At 49.3% G+C, this 17,140-nt stretch overlaps 1 protein-coding gene across 5 annotated transcripts in view; it reads left to right on the top strand.

Moving 5' to 3' along the window:
* The window catches only part of ITGAE (integrin subunit alpha E), a 69,547-nt gene that overhangs the window by 33,397 nt on the left and 19,010 nt on the right, over positions 1-17,140 (top strand). For all 5 annotated transcript variants that reach the window (XM_082443810.1, XM_082443813.1, XM_082443812.1 and 2 more), the window contains exons 12-22: positions 417-552; positions 1,102-1,244; positions 1,607-1,747; positions 2,414-2,650; positions 3,675-3,805; positions 5,424-5,554; positions 6,768-6,931; positions 8,340-8,468; positions 11,476-11,549; positions 14,753-14,885; positions 16,732-16,830. In XM_082443810.1, coding sequence (XP_082299936.1) covers positions 417-552; positions 1,102-1,244; positions 1,607-1,747; positions 2,414-2,650; positions 3,675-3,805; positions 5,424-5,554; positions 6,768-6,931; positions 8,340-8,468; positions 11,476-11,549; positions 14,753-14,885; positions 16,732-16,830 — 1,518 coding nt within the window. The remainder of the gene's footprint in view (positions 1-416; positions 553-1,101; positions 1,245-1,606; positions 1,748-2,413; positions 2,651-3,674; positions 3,806-5,423; positions 5,555-6,767; positions 6,932-8,339; positions 8,469-11,475; positions 11,550-14,752; positions 14,886-16,731; positions 16,831-17,140) is intronic.

The raw sequence follows: 17,140 nt of genomic DNA, 5'->3' as shown, positions 1-17,140 counted from the left end.
GAGCGCAGGCTCAGTAGTTGTGGTGCACGGGCTTAGTTGCTCCGCGGCATGTGGGATCTTCCCGGACCAGGGCTCGAACCTGTGTCCCCTACATTGGCAAGCGGATTCTTAACCACTGTGCCACCAGGGAAGTCCCTCAGTCATACTTTTTTAAATGCTCAACATCTGGGCCCCGGGTTGGATTTCTGCCCCAGGGGTTGCTGGTACTGCAAGGACAGCTGCCCTGACAGGGTCATGGGTACAAGGCAGGAACCCAGTGTTTGCCTCTCGCCTTCCTCCTGCGTCTCTGTCCGGGTGCATTGAATGCCCCTCATCCCCCCTGCAAGGTTTGCTGTGCTGGCAGGTAGACCCAAGGCCACCCTGGCTGGCCCTGGGTCCCTCCCGCTCAGATGGCCGCCAACCCTTTTCCCCTGCAGGGGCAGGTGCTGCTCGGTGCTGTAGGGGCCTTCGACTGGTCGGGGGGCACGCTGTTCTACAACATGAGCAGCCGCAAGGGCCGCTTCCTGAACCAGACGGCAGTGGATGCCAAGGCTGTGCAGTACAGCTACCTGGGTGAGGGCGGGGCCTGGAGGCTACCTGGGTGTGGGCGGGGCCTGTACAGGGACACAGGCTGCAGTGGGCTTCCTAGCTGGGGAGGGCCCAGGTCGGTCACATGGACTGAGGGACGGGCCCCACTTAGGGAGCCTGAGGCTGAGAATTAGGCCTGTTTGGTACCAAAGCGCCAGGGCCCGGCAGCTGCCTAGGGAGGTAGGGCCTCTCCATTAGTAATGGCGGTGGGTGACCCTTCACCCCTCCTCAGTCTTCATGCACTGCGTTTGTGATGAACGTGGGTGATGAATGTGTGTGGAGTGTATTTTGAGTGAAGCTGTGTGTATGATCGTGTGTGTCTATCCCATCTATGTAGTGGGGCACATGTGTGTGAGCAGCCGCATGGGTAAGTGGAGCCACCGCTGATGATTTTAAAAGGATGAGAAGGATAGTCTCTCCATTTCTGCCTCCCTGCCCAAGCTGCTTCGAAGTCCTGGCTGAGAAGGTGGGGGGGGGGGGGGCAAAGGAGTGGCCCGGTGGGAGGTCCTGATCACAGTTCCCCACCCCCCACAGGTTACTCGGTGGCTGTGCTACACAAGGCCTGTGGCCTCTCCTATGTGGCAGGGGCTCCACGGCACAAGCAGCGAGGGGCTGTGTTTGAGCTCCGGAAGGAGGGCAAAGAGACCAACTTTGTACCAGTGCTGGAGGGCGAGCAGGTACTGCTGGAGAAGGACCCCCGCCCCCGTTATTACAGATGGGGATCTGGAGGTCCCAGAGGGAAAGGGGTGGGCTCCAGGGCACACAGTGGGTTGGGGACCCAGCCTGGGCAGAACTCAGGCAGAACTCAGCCTCCGCCCCGGCTCTGTGTGTCTGAGCGCCAGCTGGTTTCCCCCGTCGTGGGGGATCAGGCTGTTCACCCAGTCTCCTGTGTTATTCTGGTGAACAAATTGATCTGGTCTGACCCAAATTTGGTGGTCCAGGAAGAGCAAGAGCAGAGGTCTAGCTTTGCTGAGGGGTCTGGCGGTGGGGACGTGCCTCCCCGGCACTCCCCGTGAGCTGCGTTCTCTCTGGCCTGCAGATGGGGTCCTATTTTGGCTCTGAGCTGTGCCCTGTGGACGTCGACATGGATGGGACCACAGACTTGTTGCTGGTGGCCGCCCCGTTTTACCACGTTCAAGGCGAGGAGGGCAGAGTCTATGTGTACCGTGTGAACAAGCAGGTGGGAGAGTCACCATCTTCGCAAGTTGGCTGAGGCTGTGGCTGCTCAGCCTGGGGCTGAGGTGACAGAGGCTGGGAGCGCCCCGGCCCTGCCTTGCACCAGAGGGCGGTGATGGGAGCTCAGGGTGGATGGCAGCCTGGTGGGCTGACTGCTCCCCTCCGTCCCCTCCCCCACTTTCTTACTTTCCCCACCCCGTCATCTCATGTTGATGATGATGACATCGCAAATAGCTGCACGGTTGACAAAGCACATCCTGTCTGTGATCTCACTTGTTTCTCACAGTAACTATGGGAGGTAGCTGTTACTCCCATTTTACAGATGAGAAAGCTGAGGCTCAGTGATGTTGAGACTTGCTCCAGTTTACAGAGCAAGTGTGTGGTGGAACCAAGGCGAGAAGCCAGGCCTCCTGATTGCCAGTCCAGTACCCCAATCATGGGAGCAGAGGGGTGCAGCTCTTGGTCCTGGACTGCAAGGCAGGAGGACTCCAGCTTCACCACTCACTCACTGTGCAAACTTGGGAAGGTCTCTTGCCTCTTCTGAGCCACAGACTCCCTCCCTGCTGGAGAATCAGAATCAACAAGTCCTTGAGCATGCTTCTTGGGGTGGCAATGGGGTGGGCACCCCGCATCCCTGTCTTGAGGGCTGAGCTGCCTCTCTGCCTTACAGGATGGTTCCTTCTCCTTGGTACGCACGCTGAGTGGGCACCCCAGGTTAACTTATGCGCGATTTGGCTTTGCCATGGCGACAGTGGGGGATATCAGTCAGGATGAGCTCATAGATGTGGCCATTGGGGCCCCCCTGGAAGACTTTGGGGCAGATGATGGTGTAGGCTTCGGCAGCGTGTACATCTACAATGGACACTCTACCAACCAGCTGGCTGACCTCGCTACTTACCAGCCACAGGTGATCCGCAGGGCTCTCTCTTGCCTCTACTCTGGGACTCTGACCTTCCCCAGATATGATGGCCTGAGACCCAGGCCAGCTCCAGTCCTAAGTGCCAGGCAGGTCCCAGGGCGCTGAAGGACAGAAGTCACTTGGAGGTTCTCAGCTCAGACCCTGCCCGTGGGGCTAGAGGTTGGAGGCAACATCCATGTACTTTCCTGACCTGTGACTCCCTCCTTCTTTGGCTTTCCTGACCATGGACCTGCCTCAGATCCTCTCTCCTCTCTCTGTCCCTTCTCTGGCTCCTGTCTCCCACCCAGCCCCTCCCGCCACCCCAAGCCTAGCTCTCACCCCCCAGGAATCCATTGCCAACTTCCACGCTACATCTTTTATGGGCACTTTCACTCACATCCAGCTGCAGTTTCTCTCCAGGCATCAGGCCTGTGTGTCCAGCTGCTCCTGAGCCCCTCCCCTGGACGGCCTCCAGCGTCTCACTCTCAGGATGCCCAGCTGAAGCGTCCTCTTCCCTAGACCTGCTGCTCCTCTGGGCCCTCCCCCTCCCCTGCTCACAGCAGAAACCGGGCTAATCCCAGACCTCAGCTCAGCCTGTCGGCCTCTGCCTCCTAAAGGTCCTACTGTCTCCCAAACCCAGCCCCTCCTCTCCATCCCCACCACCCCTGCCCTGGCTCCTTCCTCTTCCCCATCGTCCGCTCTGGGCTTCAGTGGTGTTTCTGAAACGTAGTTCAGAGCCACCCTCCCCTCAGCCCCACGGGAGGACTGCTCGTGCCCAGTACTCCCTGTGCCCACTGCACTGACCCCTGACTGTTCCCTGGGACGACCCTACTCTTCCCCACCCCCTGCTCTCCTTACTCTCCCTGTCAAGCCCCACCCCCCTTCAAGCCTCCCTGGGAGAACCTTGACGTTTTCTTTCCAGTTCCTCAGCTGAGGGCTCCCTGGGGTGGGGACAAAGGCTAATCTGCTGATTGAATTAAACCAAAAGGAAACCCCTTTCCCTCCCTGACACCTTGTGTTTCTCGATCCACAGAGGATCAGAGCCTCAGTGGTGGCCCCAGGACTCCGGTACTTCGGCACATCGGTGGCAGGTGGCTTAGATTTCAGTGGCGACGGCCTTGCTGACATCACTGTGGGCGCTCTGGGCCAGGCGGCTGTGCTCCGGTAGGGGTCTGCTCTGCCTTCTGGCAGCTTCACCCAGTTGCCCTGCCCTAAGTGACCTCATGAAGACACCAGGCACTGATGGGAGGTAGTAAGTGCAGTGGTTAAGGGCACCGGCTCTGCCCAACTGGGTTTGAACCTCAGCTTGCACTTAACGGTGTGCCCTTGGGCAGAATTTCTAAGTCCCAATTTCTTATCTATAAATGGGAATAACAATGCGCCTGCCTCACGGAGTTATGAGGACTGAGAGGACCTGTGCAAAGTATTTAGCACGGTGCTCAGTGATGGCTGCTATTATTACTATTATTCATTTCAGAGCTTCTGTGCGCCATCCCTAAGTGAGTGATCAAGTCCCATGGCTATAAATAATCTGGCGGGGCACCAATCTGCCCTGTGCCCTCCGCGAAGCTCCAGACTCGGCTGTTTATTCAACACAGGCATCGCAAAGTTACCATGTCTAAAAGCAAAACAAAAAAGGGGACTTCCCTGGCGGTCCAGCGGTTAGGACTCGGTGCTTTCACTGCAGAGGGCGTGGGTTCAGTCCCTGGTCAGGGAACTAAGATCCCCCAAGCCCCATGGGGCGGCCAATAAAAAGGACTCATTCCCACCCACCCTTCATTCTACCCACCTGCCCCTCCCTGGGCTTCCCATCTCAGCAAAGGGTGCCATTTGTTCAGGATAAAAACCCAAGAGTCATCCTTGATTCCTCTTTTTCCTTTCCCTGCCATCCCATCAACAAGTTTTTGTTGGCTCTGCCTCCAAAGTACTTCCTAGTACATGACATTGTCACCTCTCACCTGGACCACTGCCATGGCGTCCTTCCCTGCTTCCACTCCCTGTGCTCCGTTCTCCACACAGCAGCCAGAGAGACCCCTTCATTCTGCTGCTCAAAACCCCTCAGTGGTTCCCACTTAGAGTAAAATCGAAATTCCTTACCATGGCCTGGCCCTGCAGACCCCTCCATCCCCGCCACTTGTCTACTCTCTGTCTCACTAATTGTGCCCCAGTTATGCTGACTTTTGTGTTCCTCAAACAAAGCAAACTCATTCCTACCACAGGCCCTTTGTATCAGCTGTGCTTTCTGCCTGTAATGCAGTTCCCCTAGATCTTCACAGAGCGGGCTCTTTCTCGGTAACAGAGCTCAACTTAAACGTCTCCTCATTTGTGAGGCCATCCCTGACCACCAGCTAAGTAGCCCCCAGTCTCTATTACCTTATCCTATTTTATTTATTTATTTAGTTAGTTAGTTAGTTATTTTTCGGCCACACTGCGCGGCATGCAGGATCTCGGTTCCCTGACCAGGGATCGAACCTGGGCCCCCTGCAGTGGAAGCGCGGAGTCTTAACCACTGGACCGACAGGGAAGTCCCAATCCTATTTTACTTTTATCATAGCATTTCCTGTACATAGGATTTTCCTGTTTCTTCTTGTTTATTTGCTTGTTGTCTGTTTTCCCACTAGAGCAGGCCTTATCTCTTCCCTGTAGTACCCTGGAGACTCAGAATAGCACTTGGCATAAGAGAGGTGTTCAATATATACACACTGAACGAAGGAAAGAGCCCAGGCACTGATCCAGAAGTCCTGTGGTCCCTTCTCATGGTCCTCTTTGCTATCTTGTTTAGCTCAAGACCTGTGGTTCGTCTGAAGCTGTCCATGACCTTCACCCCCAAGGCACTGCCCATTGGCTTCCACAGCAGCGTGAATGTGAATTTGTGTTTTGAAGTCAGCTATGTGTCGCCAGCTGCTGAGTCAGGTAACAGGCAACCTAGTTGACCCGTCCAGTGCTGTGGTCAGTCCCTGTTGGCTTCAGTGGGGGGGCAGGAAAAGAGGGCTGGGTGGGGGCAGGGTGTTATGAAATCCCTCTGTTAGACTTTAGCTCCTTTGACCTTAGGTTCAATTTAATGGGAACCGCCCCAGAAAAGGGTGATCTGCTGTCAAGTCTACACTCTGAAGGGGTCTCTCTGACCCTGTTGGGAAAAGGGGCACTGGATCCCTTCCTTGGGTTGAAGGGTTGAGTTTCTGAAAGAAGACTCAGAAAAAGGCCGGCACTTCTCCATCTCCACCTACTGTGCCCACGCCTGTGCATGTGTGTAGGGCTCCTGAGAAGTGCCTGTCCTCTTTCTCCCTGATTTACATCTTCTCCCCTTCCCTGCTCACCGTGTCTCCCCGGCCCAGGGGGATTGGATAACCTGCCGGAGGCCTGGCCTCCCTTCCCATCCCCTTAGTTGGCACTGGTTGGGAGAACTTCCAGAAGGCATGGCTTTCACAACCCAGGTACTTACTGCCAACCCAAGAGATCCCCGCCAGAACAATCCCCCAGCAACCGTCCCCAAGGCTTAATCTCTCAGTAACAATCCTGGAGATGTCTCCCTGCTTCCTGCAGGCCAGAATGTGCTCTCCCAGGTGGGCTGGCTTTACTGCAAGAGTCCATGATCAAATCTGTTAATTAGGAAAGGGCAGGCCTATCAGTTCCAGCTGTATAGGCTGAAAGATTCAGGCCACAGAGCCCGAATGGCAGCTGCTGGGTGGCTCTGTGACACTGGGAGGGCGTCTTTCACTCTCTGGGCCCTGGTTTCTTTTCTCCACAGTAAGAGAGCTGGCCCAGGTAGTCTACAAGGTGCCTCCAGCTCTGTTATCCTCAGGTTTTACTCTGTGGTTTCTCTCTCCATTCCTTGACTTTTTGCTCCTCCTCATTTTTCCCCTCAATCCCTGCCTCCCCCTAAGCGCTTCTTCCCCTATAGAAGACTGACTCAGCCCCTGGGATGTGCTGCTCCGGGTTTGGGGCTGGTGCACTGAGGGACCCTAGCTGGGCGCCAGAAGACATGAGAAAAGCGCCTTTGAAATGAAGAAGAAACTTGGGGAAGTGCCTACGTGGGGGCACCACTCAGGAGGGACTCATGGGAGGGCCCTCTGTCTGGGGCTTGCCCGTCCCAGTCTCATCAGGAAGACCTGGTCTTCATTCCCAGGCCTCAAAGAGACCTCTCTGAACTTCACTTTGGACGTGGATGTGGTGAAGCAGAGGAAAAGGCTGCAGTGTTCAGATGAGAGGCTGTGTCAGAGCTCCCTTAGGGAGTGGGGCACGGGCCCCCGTCTCTGTGAGCCCTTCCTGCTGGTTCCCACAGAGGGACAGGTAAGTGGAGGAGTTTCCAGAAAAGTCTAGAGGGGTCTGTATTGTTGAGAAAAGAACTGAGGTGCATGCACTGAAACACACATACCCATACACACAAATGAGGCAACTGAAATAATCATAATAGATTGAGAACCAGATGATGGGGGAATTCCCTGGCGGTCCAATGGTTAGTACTCTGTGCTTTCACTGCTGAGGGCCCGGATTTGATCCCTGGTCAGGGAACTAAGATCCCACAAGCGGCACGGTGCGGCCAAAAAAAAAAAAAAAAAAAGAACCACATGATGGCATGGGAGGTGGGAGTTATGGTACCAGAAATCCAGATTAAAGAAACCTACCGAGGGACTTCCCTGGCGGTCCAGTGGTTAAGACTCCTCACTTCCACTGCAGGGGGCATGGGTTTGATCCCTGGTCAGGAACTAAGATCCCGCATGCTGTGCAGAGTGGCCAGAAAAAAAAGAAACCTACCAAAATTGAACACTAAGTAGATCTCTGAGCTTCCTAGAAACTGGACAAAAAGGGAAATTCTCTAATTGCTGACATTTTTCTTGGTAATAAATTGGGAATAACAGGGCTCCCTCCCTCACCTGATAATAAAAGTGGGGCAGAGGGCCCTTGCGTGAGTCAACATCAGAAAACCTGAACGAGAGAAAGTAGAAATAGAAAGACAAAAGTTGTGATTTACAAAAGTTTACTCCTGACAAATGTGCCTAGAGACATGAAAAATGTATTTGTCAGAACCCAGAGCCTGACAGGACCCAGAGTTGTGGACCTAAAAGGATCATTTATTCCAATAAACTCGTAAATTATGCTTCTTACTACACATCTGTTCCCACGTCTGTTGATTGTTAAATGGATTAAGAACGAGTTTCTAGCAAATCTATGGCTTCCTTAAATACAAGCATAACTACCTTTTCCACCTGGGAATCGTGCTCACCTACTCTCAGGTGTTCAAAGCTCCCACCTGGCAAAAAGGCTCAATAAACAAAGAGAATGGCAAACAGCATCCCAGGCCATCTCCTGGTCTTCAGTTTTTATTTCTCTAGTATATCCTCCGTGTTGCTTGGAGAAAGATCTTTGTAAACACAGATGTGACCATGACTCTTCCCTTTCGTGGGTCCCCTTTGTACTCTGAATAAAGCCCAGGCCAGTTTTTAACTCCCAATGGCCAGAATCCCTTTGTGATTGGGGCAGGAACCATAAGGAGTTATGATGCCCGAGACCATGGCAGATCAAGGGAGATTTTCCCAGTGCTCTTGGCAGCCTGGCTTATTTGGAAGAGGCTTAGGAATCCTGGCTTACCACTCTCATTGTTTATTTCTTATTGTGACTACATCAAAGTTAAAAGTATTCTCCTTGTCATCTTCTCCCCCACGTCCAACTCCAACCCTGCATTCCTTGGTGACTGCAGCTCTGTCAGGAGGACTGCTTCTCCAACATCAGTGTCAAGGTCAGCTACCAACTCCAGACCCCCGAGGGCCGGAGGGACCATCCCCAGCCTATCCTGGACTTCTATGCTGAGCCCTCTGCCATCTTCCAGGTGACTCAGCTAGGACCAGACTCTCCTGGGATCCATCCCCCTAAAAGTACCTGCTCCCCTATCTTCAAAGAATGTTAAAGTTGGGAGGGTCTTCAGACAGCATTTAGGCCCCTCACTGTACAAATGGGGATATAGAGTTCCTGAGATGGTGTTAATTTGCCCAGGACCTCACTGGTGGGTAATACACGTCTCCAAACCACCCCCAAGGCTAGTTCTTTTATGTTCACAAAAAGTGCCTGCTGCATATTTAATGAAGCATATGAATACATTGCCCACCTTGGCAAGAGTCTCTGATAACGGTGTGGTGAGGGTCCTGTGTGGGGACTGGACTGGAGCCCACCTGCCCCGCGCTGCAGAGAGGATGCCCTTTGGCATACCTGCCTGCCCAGGTCCTGCCCAGGCCTTCAGGCTGAATGGCCCACCAGACCTATACCCTAGCAGATGGATAGTGTCACAAAAAACTTTTCTCATAACTACAGGAAATCAGAGAGGGAAAAAAAACAGTAATATTTCTTGATTCTATATCTAAGGAGATTTTGTTCCCACTCAGGCCCTGGCCCCCTGGGGTATTCTGTCAGTATTCATTTAGACAGTCTTATGGGGTACAGAAAAATCAGCAGGATCAAAGAAGTGATAACATGAGCATTGAAAAGTAATAATTACAGTTAGCTGGAATGCATTGAATCTCCAAAAATAAAAATAAGCCAAGAGTAGTTCATGCTGGCACAGAAAATCTTCAGGTAGCAGAAGTATATTTCTAGATAATCATAGGACACTCACAACTGTCCAATATTTGTACAAGAATGCTCTATATTAATTCAGTTATATAAGCCTTTAGCTCCAGTTTTGGTTAACACCCAATGCATCAATCACAAATGGTAAATAGAAATAAGAGAACAACATAATCAGGGTGACTGTTCCTGTTGCTCGTCTGCCCAGGAAGAGGGAGAATCAGGTTCCCGATGAGCAGATTCTCATTTTAACTTTTTAGGCAAATTTATTTTAAATTTATATAGTATATTAATTTTCTAAATAATTTTTTAAAATTTGGCATTGACACTTAGATGGTTCAGAAAAGACTGGGAGAACTAATATAATAAAGTTTTGTCAATAAGTAGATTATCACTAATTATATATATTCTGTTTTAAGAAAACTTTAGTTTGAAATATTTTGCTTACTAAAAAGTTAGAATTGTCCAAAGAATTCCCATCCTTTATCCAGATTCCCCAAAGGTTAACATTTTAACCTTTTATCACATTTGCTTTATTCTCTGTCTATCTCTCTCTCTATATATATAATCTCATATATATCTTACATATATACATATGTAGTCTCAGAAATTTATATTTCTGAACCATTTGAGAGTTAGTTACAGATATGATGCCTCTTTACTCCCAATACTTCAGTATGTATTTCCTAAAAAACAAGGACACTCTTACATAACCACAGTACAATGATCAAAATCAGGAAATTTACAATGATGAAATACTATAATCTACAAACTTTATTCAAATGTCACCAGTTGTCCTATTAATGTCCTTTTTAGCAAAAGAAAAAAAATTTTTTCTGGATCAGGATAATTCATTACTTTTGTTTAGTCTCCTTTAATCTCGAATAATTTCTCAATCTTTCTTTGTCTTTAATGACCTTAACATTCTTGAAGGGTACAGGCCAGTTATACTGTAGAATGTTCCTCAGCCTGACTTTGTCTGATGTTTCCTCATGGTTAGATTCAGGTTATGCATTTTGGGCAGGAATATCCCAGAAATGAAGTCTCATCCCTCTAAGTGCATTGTATCCGAGGCACATCATGTTAATTTGTCCCATTCCTGGTGCTATTTCCCTTTGTAATTAATAAGTATCTTATGGGGAGATGCTTTGAGATTATGCATATATCCTGTTTAACATCCATTCAGGATTCTTACCTTAATCAATTATTAGTTTGATGGTTTGGCAAAGAGATTTTTAAAAAATTATCCCACTGATAAAATGGATGAGGAGAAATGATTTGGTGTTAGGTTAGGCACATAGATGTTTCCAGAGAATGAGTTCTAGCTGGGAGCTTAGGGTGTTGTAATCCTGCTGAAAGAGAGCAGGCTGCTTGGCTGTATTAAAAACAAAACTAAAAAAGCCTGCCCCCAATTGTTGACCCAGTCAGATAGAGCTCCAAGCTCTGACTTCTGTGAACTGCATCTCCCTTCTCTGGGAAGCAGAAGGTTTTCTTTCCAGCTCTGGGCTCCCACTCTAGCTCCAGGTCATGGAAGCAGTCCTTGCTGCTGTTTAATAAAGCTGCTGCGATGGTCACTGGCTGCTGGGAAGATAAATGCAGAGATTCCCCAGTTAGAGAGCTGGCTGTGGTTCCTTTAGAATAAAAAATAGACCAGCACCTTTAGAAAACTTGATTTTTCAGCCTGAGCTGGAGCTTTTCAACCTTGACTGGGCCTTTTGGACCCAGTGCGACTTTCTGAATTTGTTTGGTGTAGGCAAGATTGCAAGGGGGAATATTTAACCTACAGAGAAGACTAGCCATGGGGGTAGAGGACCTCACGGGACTGGACCTTGACAATATTTGGTTATGTACCCCCTTTTGTCCCCTGCTGTTGCTGCTCTACTTAAGAGGACTAAGGAAGCTTTTCTTCACCTGGGTTTTCCTCCCCCAAATGTTCAAGATAGTGAGTTGTGAGTGTTGCTGCTTAATTAGCATAATATGAAAGTGACAGGCACTCCCACCGTTTCACAAAGGTCACCCCATTTTTGACCTTGGCCAGTGGCCTGACGCATGGTACCTGTGTGGTAGGACCAAGCACGTCCCCATCCCTGACAAGCCAAGAAATGTCACAGTCACAGCTCTCACGGCCATGTGGACACAACCCCAGCCTGTCAACCTTCATCTGCACTTCTCAGAGTCAGCAGGAGGGACAGGAATGTCCTAAGGAGAAGATCATGAAGCAAGGCGGGGATGGCTGGGTCCCTGGGCTGATCCTGCCCCTCTCTGTCTGGTTACAGCTGCCCTACGAGAAGGCCTGCAAGAATAAGCTGTTTTGTGTCGCTGAGCTACAGTTGGCCACCACCCTCTCTCAGTGAGTTGAATCCAGTCGTCACAGTTTCTGCAGTTAACTTCCTCCTGAAGGCTTACCTGGGCAAACCCCTCACCAGGACGGATCGCTCACTTCCTCCCCCTTCCCCTCATGGCCCACAAAGGGCTTCTGCACTTATTATCTCTTGCTTCCCCACGCACCCAAGGAGGGAGGCAAGACAGAAATTTGTATTCCTATTTTATAGATTAGGCACCAGACTCAGTAGTTGAGGGCCTGTGTGGGGTCACATGATCATTGGGTGAACTTACACCCAGGTCTCTGGACATCCTGGACAACGCTATTTTCGTAACTCAGTGTCTCTCACTCCTAGGACCACCTCAGTTAGACGTAACCTCTTCCCTGGCTCACCTCTTAACCAAATTACTTAATTCATTGCATATTTATGGAGCATGTCCTCTGTGCCCAGCACTCTAGGTGCTAGAGATATATCAGTAAGCAACACACAAAAATCCCGGCCCTCCTGGTGCTTTTAGGGGGAGAAGATAATAAATAAGTCAACTTTGTGTTGATGAGATGTATCAATACTATGAAGAGAAAGAAGGCAGGGAAGGTGGGAGGGAATGCTGGGGCGAGGTGGGGTGGCAGTTTTAAATAGAGTGGTCAGGAGAATGCTCATGGAGAAGGTGACGTTTGGGTGCATGCAAGAGGAGGTGGAGGAATGAACTCTGCAGGTGTCTGAAGGAAGAGCACCTGCAAATGCCCTGGAGATGGGAGGAAGAGCCAGGACACCAGCATGGTTGCAGTAGATGAGGGAGGGAGAGGTCGCGTGAGGGGAGGAAAGGTCATACGTGGCTGCCATCTCCATGAGGACTTTCACCGCGAGCTGAGGGGTCAGAGGAACGACGCGACCGTGCGCTTTAACAGGGTCACTCTTGCTGCTGTGTTGAGAGTAGACTGTAGGCTCCTACACTGGAGGAGGCGGGGCAATAGTAGGGAGCTATTGTAGTTAACTCGGGTGAGAAGTGATGTGACTTAGGCCAGGGTGGTAGCAATGAAGGTGGTTATATTTTGAAGTTAGAGCCCACAGGATTGGATGGCAGATTGGATGTGGGGAGTGAGAGAAAGAGAGGGGTCTAAGAAGTCTTTCCACACTTCAGCCTGAGCATCTAGAACTGTGCTGTCCAATACAATAGGCTCTGGTCACACTTGGTTATTTAAATTGAAATTAATTAAAATTAAATTTTAGTTCCTTAGTTGCACTAGGCCCATTTCATGTGCTCAGTATCCGCATATGGCTAGTGGTATTGAACAGCACAGAATAGGTCATTTTCATTACTGCCGAAGTTCTGTCGGACCACACTGCATTCTAGAATGATGGTGATGTCAAGAGCTGAATTAGGGCAGCTTTTGGAAGAATTGTTTTGGAAGGCAGGGTGGGGAGGAAGAGATCATGAGTTTGGCTTTGGACATGTGGTGGTCTTAAAATGCCTTCCCTGACTCCTAGTGCTGTGTGTGTAACATGGCACAGATGGCCAGTTGGCCGGAGTTGGCATCTCTGGGGAAGAGCACTGTTCTCTGAGTCCTGGTAAGCCTTCTCATAGACATTTGCAGGACTGGCGTTTCAGATGTGGATGGCCTAGCGCTGCCCCTCTCAGTCACTAAGGATCCAATTCAAGGCTTTTGAGTGCTTTGGAAGCCAGCCTAAGAAGGAGATGCAGTTGTTTCTAACGGAATTAATTACAGCCAAGAAAGCCGGCCCAGCCACGTCCTTGTGAAGTAGACAGTGAAACAGCTGGCCCTACATCACCCCCTAGTGTTCACAGCCAGCAGTCTCTTCTTTTTTCAAAAGTATTGAACCTAATGCTTAGCATCCAAATGCCTCAATGGTTTTGACCTTTTTTGTGGACGTGGATCTCCTAAAGAATCTAAGGGAGACTACAGAGCTTTCTCCCTAGAAGATCACACTTGCATACATTGGTGTTTGCATTTGGGGCCCTCTGAAACTGCCCCGGCCCTCAGGTTGAGAACCCCTGGTAAATATTCCAGTGACTCTCAGATCTCTCTCCTGGGCTCTAGAACAGGATACCTTACTGACATTTCAACATCTCTGCCTTCCTGTCCTCTGGGAACCTCTCATCATGCCCTGGACTGAACCCATCTGATCAATTTCCGCCCTCTGGTCTTCCCCCTGTGTTCTCTCCCTCATGACTAGCCCCACTCGGTCATCCAAGCTGGAAACTCAGGAGGCATCCTCGACTCCTCTCTCTTTTTTGTGTTGCTTGCAAGCACGGCCTTATCACCTCTGGTTTCTACCCCCTCCCCATCCCCACTACTACTGTCTGATTTCAGGCCTGTATCATCTCCCAGACAGGCTCTGCCTCTGCCCCCTCTAGCCCTCCAATCTATCCTTTTCTCAGCTGTGCTAAAAACAAAAACAACACAACAAGACACAGGTCACATTACTCTCGAGAGCTGCACATTCCATCTTTGAACCTTTCAGAGGGTTAGAAAGTTTTCTTTGTTGTTAATATGTTTCCCTGTAGGTCTCAATTACTGAGGGGCCCCATGGTGCCTCAGCGGATGGAAAGAAGCACTTACATGTCCCCAAGTCTTCTCCAGGCTGAACAGATTCATGTTTTAACCCACAGCCTTTAAATTGGAAGGGCCGGGATGATTTTGTGGGTGGGAAGGCTGAGGCCAAGACGGGGGCAGGGGCAGCGTCTGTCCCCCGCGTGCTGTTTCTCCCATGTCGAGCACGGTGTCTGGCACAGAGGAAGTCTTCTGTAAATGTATGTGAGATGGATGAATTTGTGCCACGAAGTACATTGCCTAGGGTCACAGTGCGTTGGTGGTAGAAAGAGGATTTAGATCCACTTCTCCCAACTCCCTTTTGAGGCTGCTGGACCTCAGGCAAGCTAGTTAGCCTCCCTTGGCTTCTGTTCCCTTCTCTATAGAACAGAGAGCAACCGTACTATTTCATAGGGTTATTACGAGGATTGACTGAGCGTGTGAAGCATTTAACACAGTCCTTGACACATGCTAAACATTACATAAATGGTCATGTCACACAGCAGCTGAGGTATGGCAGTCCAGATGTTTGCTTATGTTGAGGGGAAGAAAATCTAGGCTAAATGTATCCTTTAAGCAATTTATCTAAGAAGTTAGTTAAAAAGGTGCTGTTGTATTGCACTGAGGTTTGTACAGATTAAACTGGTAACATTTATCTATTTGTCTACCCTGTGCAGGCAGGAATTGGTGGTGGGTCTCACAAAGGAGCTGAGCATGAACATTAGCCTAATTAACGCTGGGGAAGATTCCTACATGACAAGCATGGCTTTGAATTACCCCAGAAACTTGCAGTTTAAGAGGATACAAAAGGTAACTATGACAGCAGTTTGGGAACCACACTGCTCGTGGCTTTCCCTTCCGGCATACTTGCTTTTTTACAGCAACCTCCTAACTCTGCCTCCAGCCTCACCCTGGTCCATCCAGTAAATGATTATTAACTAGATGGATACCCCCTCTAATCCAACTATATGCCGTGGATCCAATCATGTCATTCTCTGCTTTAAAAATCTTCAATGGTGCTATTTTGCTGCCCAATCACTCCTTTTGCTTGCAGCCTTTCTTTTTTTTTTTTTTTAAATAAATTTATTTATTTTATTTATTCATTTTTGGCTGCATTGGGTCTTCGTTGCTGTGTGCGGGCTTTCTCTAGTTGTGGCGAGCGGGGGCTACTCTTCGTGCGGTGTGTGGTCTTCTCATTGCGGTGGCTTCTCTTGTTGCGGAGCTGGGCTCTAGGTGCGCAGGCTTCAGTCGTTGTGGCACGCGGGCTCAGTAGTTGTGGCTCGCGTGCTCTAGAGCGCAGGCTCAGTAGTTGTGGCACACGGGATTTGTTGCTCCGTGGCATGTGGGATCTTCCCGGACCAGGGCTCGAACCCGTGTCCCCTGCATTGATTGGCAGGTGGATTCTTAACCACTGCGCCATGAGGGAAGTCCCCTTGCAGCCTTTCTTAACTAGAGTTCTGAGAGAGAAATAATCTCTAATAAAGTAGCTTGGACTGGAAAGTAGGAGTCTGCTCAGCCTTTCATCAGCTTGGGAGCACAGACTCAAAACCAGCTGCAAGATACTAGGAAACAGTATTTCTCCCAAGGACACCCTGCAGCTGTAAAGTATTGTAACACTGAGAAATTTTGTTCCCTAAAATCATAGGCAGTCAGCAACTTTGCTGTTTGAAGTTTTATCTGTAATTATGAAACCATCTTACTCTTGCCCGGAGAGTCTAAGCCACTTTGACAAAGAGAAGCACTCTCATTTTCCATCTGAGGCTTGGAGCTTCAGATAAAATGTTTCTGGACATAACTTTTCACATTCACCTTAATACTTTCCAAGGAAATGGGTCCCTGAGTCCACTTTGCAGTCCAGACCTGAGGCTGAGTGGCCCTTTTACACACAGCCCTGCTTTGTTTTGGGCCTATCAAAACACTGCTTTGTTTACATTTTCCCCGAATTCCACCTTTCCCCAGAATCCTTTAATAACTATCTTTTCCTTTGTTTGGTGAGATACACCACAGTGCAGTTTTCCTCATTGTAATGAGCCAACAAACCTGGCTTCGTCATACTACGAGTGTGTCCTAGTGGTCTGAGGCTATTTGGGCTAAGACAGCGTCCAATACATGAGAAGAATGCCATGATCTCCTAAGCATCTAGAATGGAACTAGATGCAACATCCTTGGGAGAAGTAAGAAAATAGTTAAGAAATTAAGAAAATGACTCAAGTCATTTTCTGTATTCAGTGGTCTGGATGAGGAACCGTGGCTGACAAAGGCTGCATGGCAGTGCTTGGGCTCAGGCTGGCCTTCCTGCCTGGCTCAGTACGTGAAATCTGCATTGGTCCAAGGCCCAGGTCAAATGTCTCCTTTCCCATGAAGACTTTGAATCCTCCTGGTCGGACCTCATCTTTCTCTACTGCTTTTCTCTGTACTGCTCTCACAGAACCACTCCTTAGGCCTTGTATTTAAATTCCTCAACCATCTAGTACTGAGCCCTTCTGCCCAGCTTGTGAGGGAGACAAGGACAAAGTCTAATTTATTTGTGTCCCTGGCTCCTGGCAGGGCGTCTGGCATGTTGAATTGGTGTAAGGAAACTGCTCCTTTTTTTGCCTTTTAAAATCAATGTCAAAAACAAAACAAAACAAAACAAAAACGTCTTTTATGTTAACAGCCTCCTTCTCCAAACATTCAGTGCGATGACCCTAAACCAACTGCTTCTGTCCTGGTCATGAACTGCAAGATCGGTCACCCCATACTCAAGAGGTCATCTGTGAGTCTGTTTTTTTTTTTTTTTTTTTTTTTTATTTTAAGAATTTATTTTAAGTGAAATAAAACACACGTCACATACCCTTTACCATCATCACCATTTTTTTTTTTTTTTTATGTTTTTTTTTTTTTTTTTTAACATCTTTATTGAGGTATAATTGCCTTACAATGGTGTGTTAGCTTCTGCTTTATAACAAAGTGAATCAGTTATACATATACAATATGTCCCCATATCTCCTCCCTCTTGCGTCTCCCTCCCTCCCACCCTCCCCATCCCACCCCTCTAGGTGGTCACAAAGCACCGCGCTGATCTC

This window comes from Balaenoptera physalus, assembly GCF_965194825.1.
Source record: "Balaenoptera physalus genome assembly, chromosome: 20".
Lineage (NCBI taxonomy): Eukaryota > Metazoa > Chordata > Mammalia > Artiodactyla > Balaenopteridae > Balaenoptera > Balaenoptera physalus.
The sequence above is the reverse complement of the archived record's forward strand: the minus strand, read 5'-3'. Positions and strand labels throughout refer to the sequence as shown.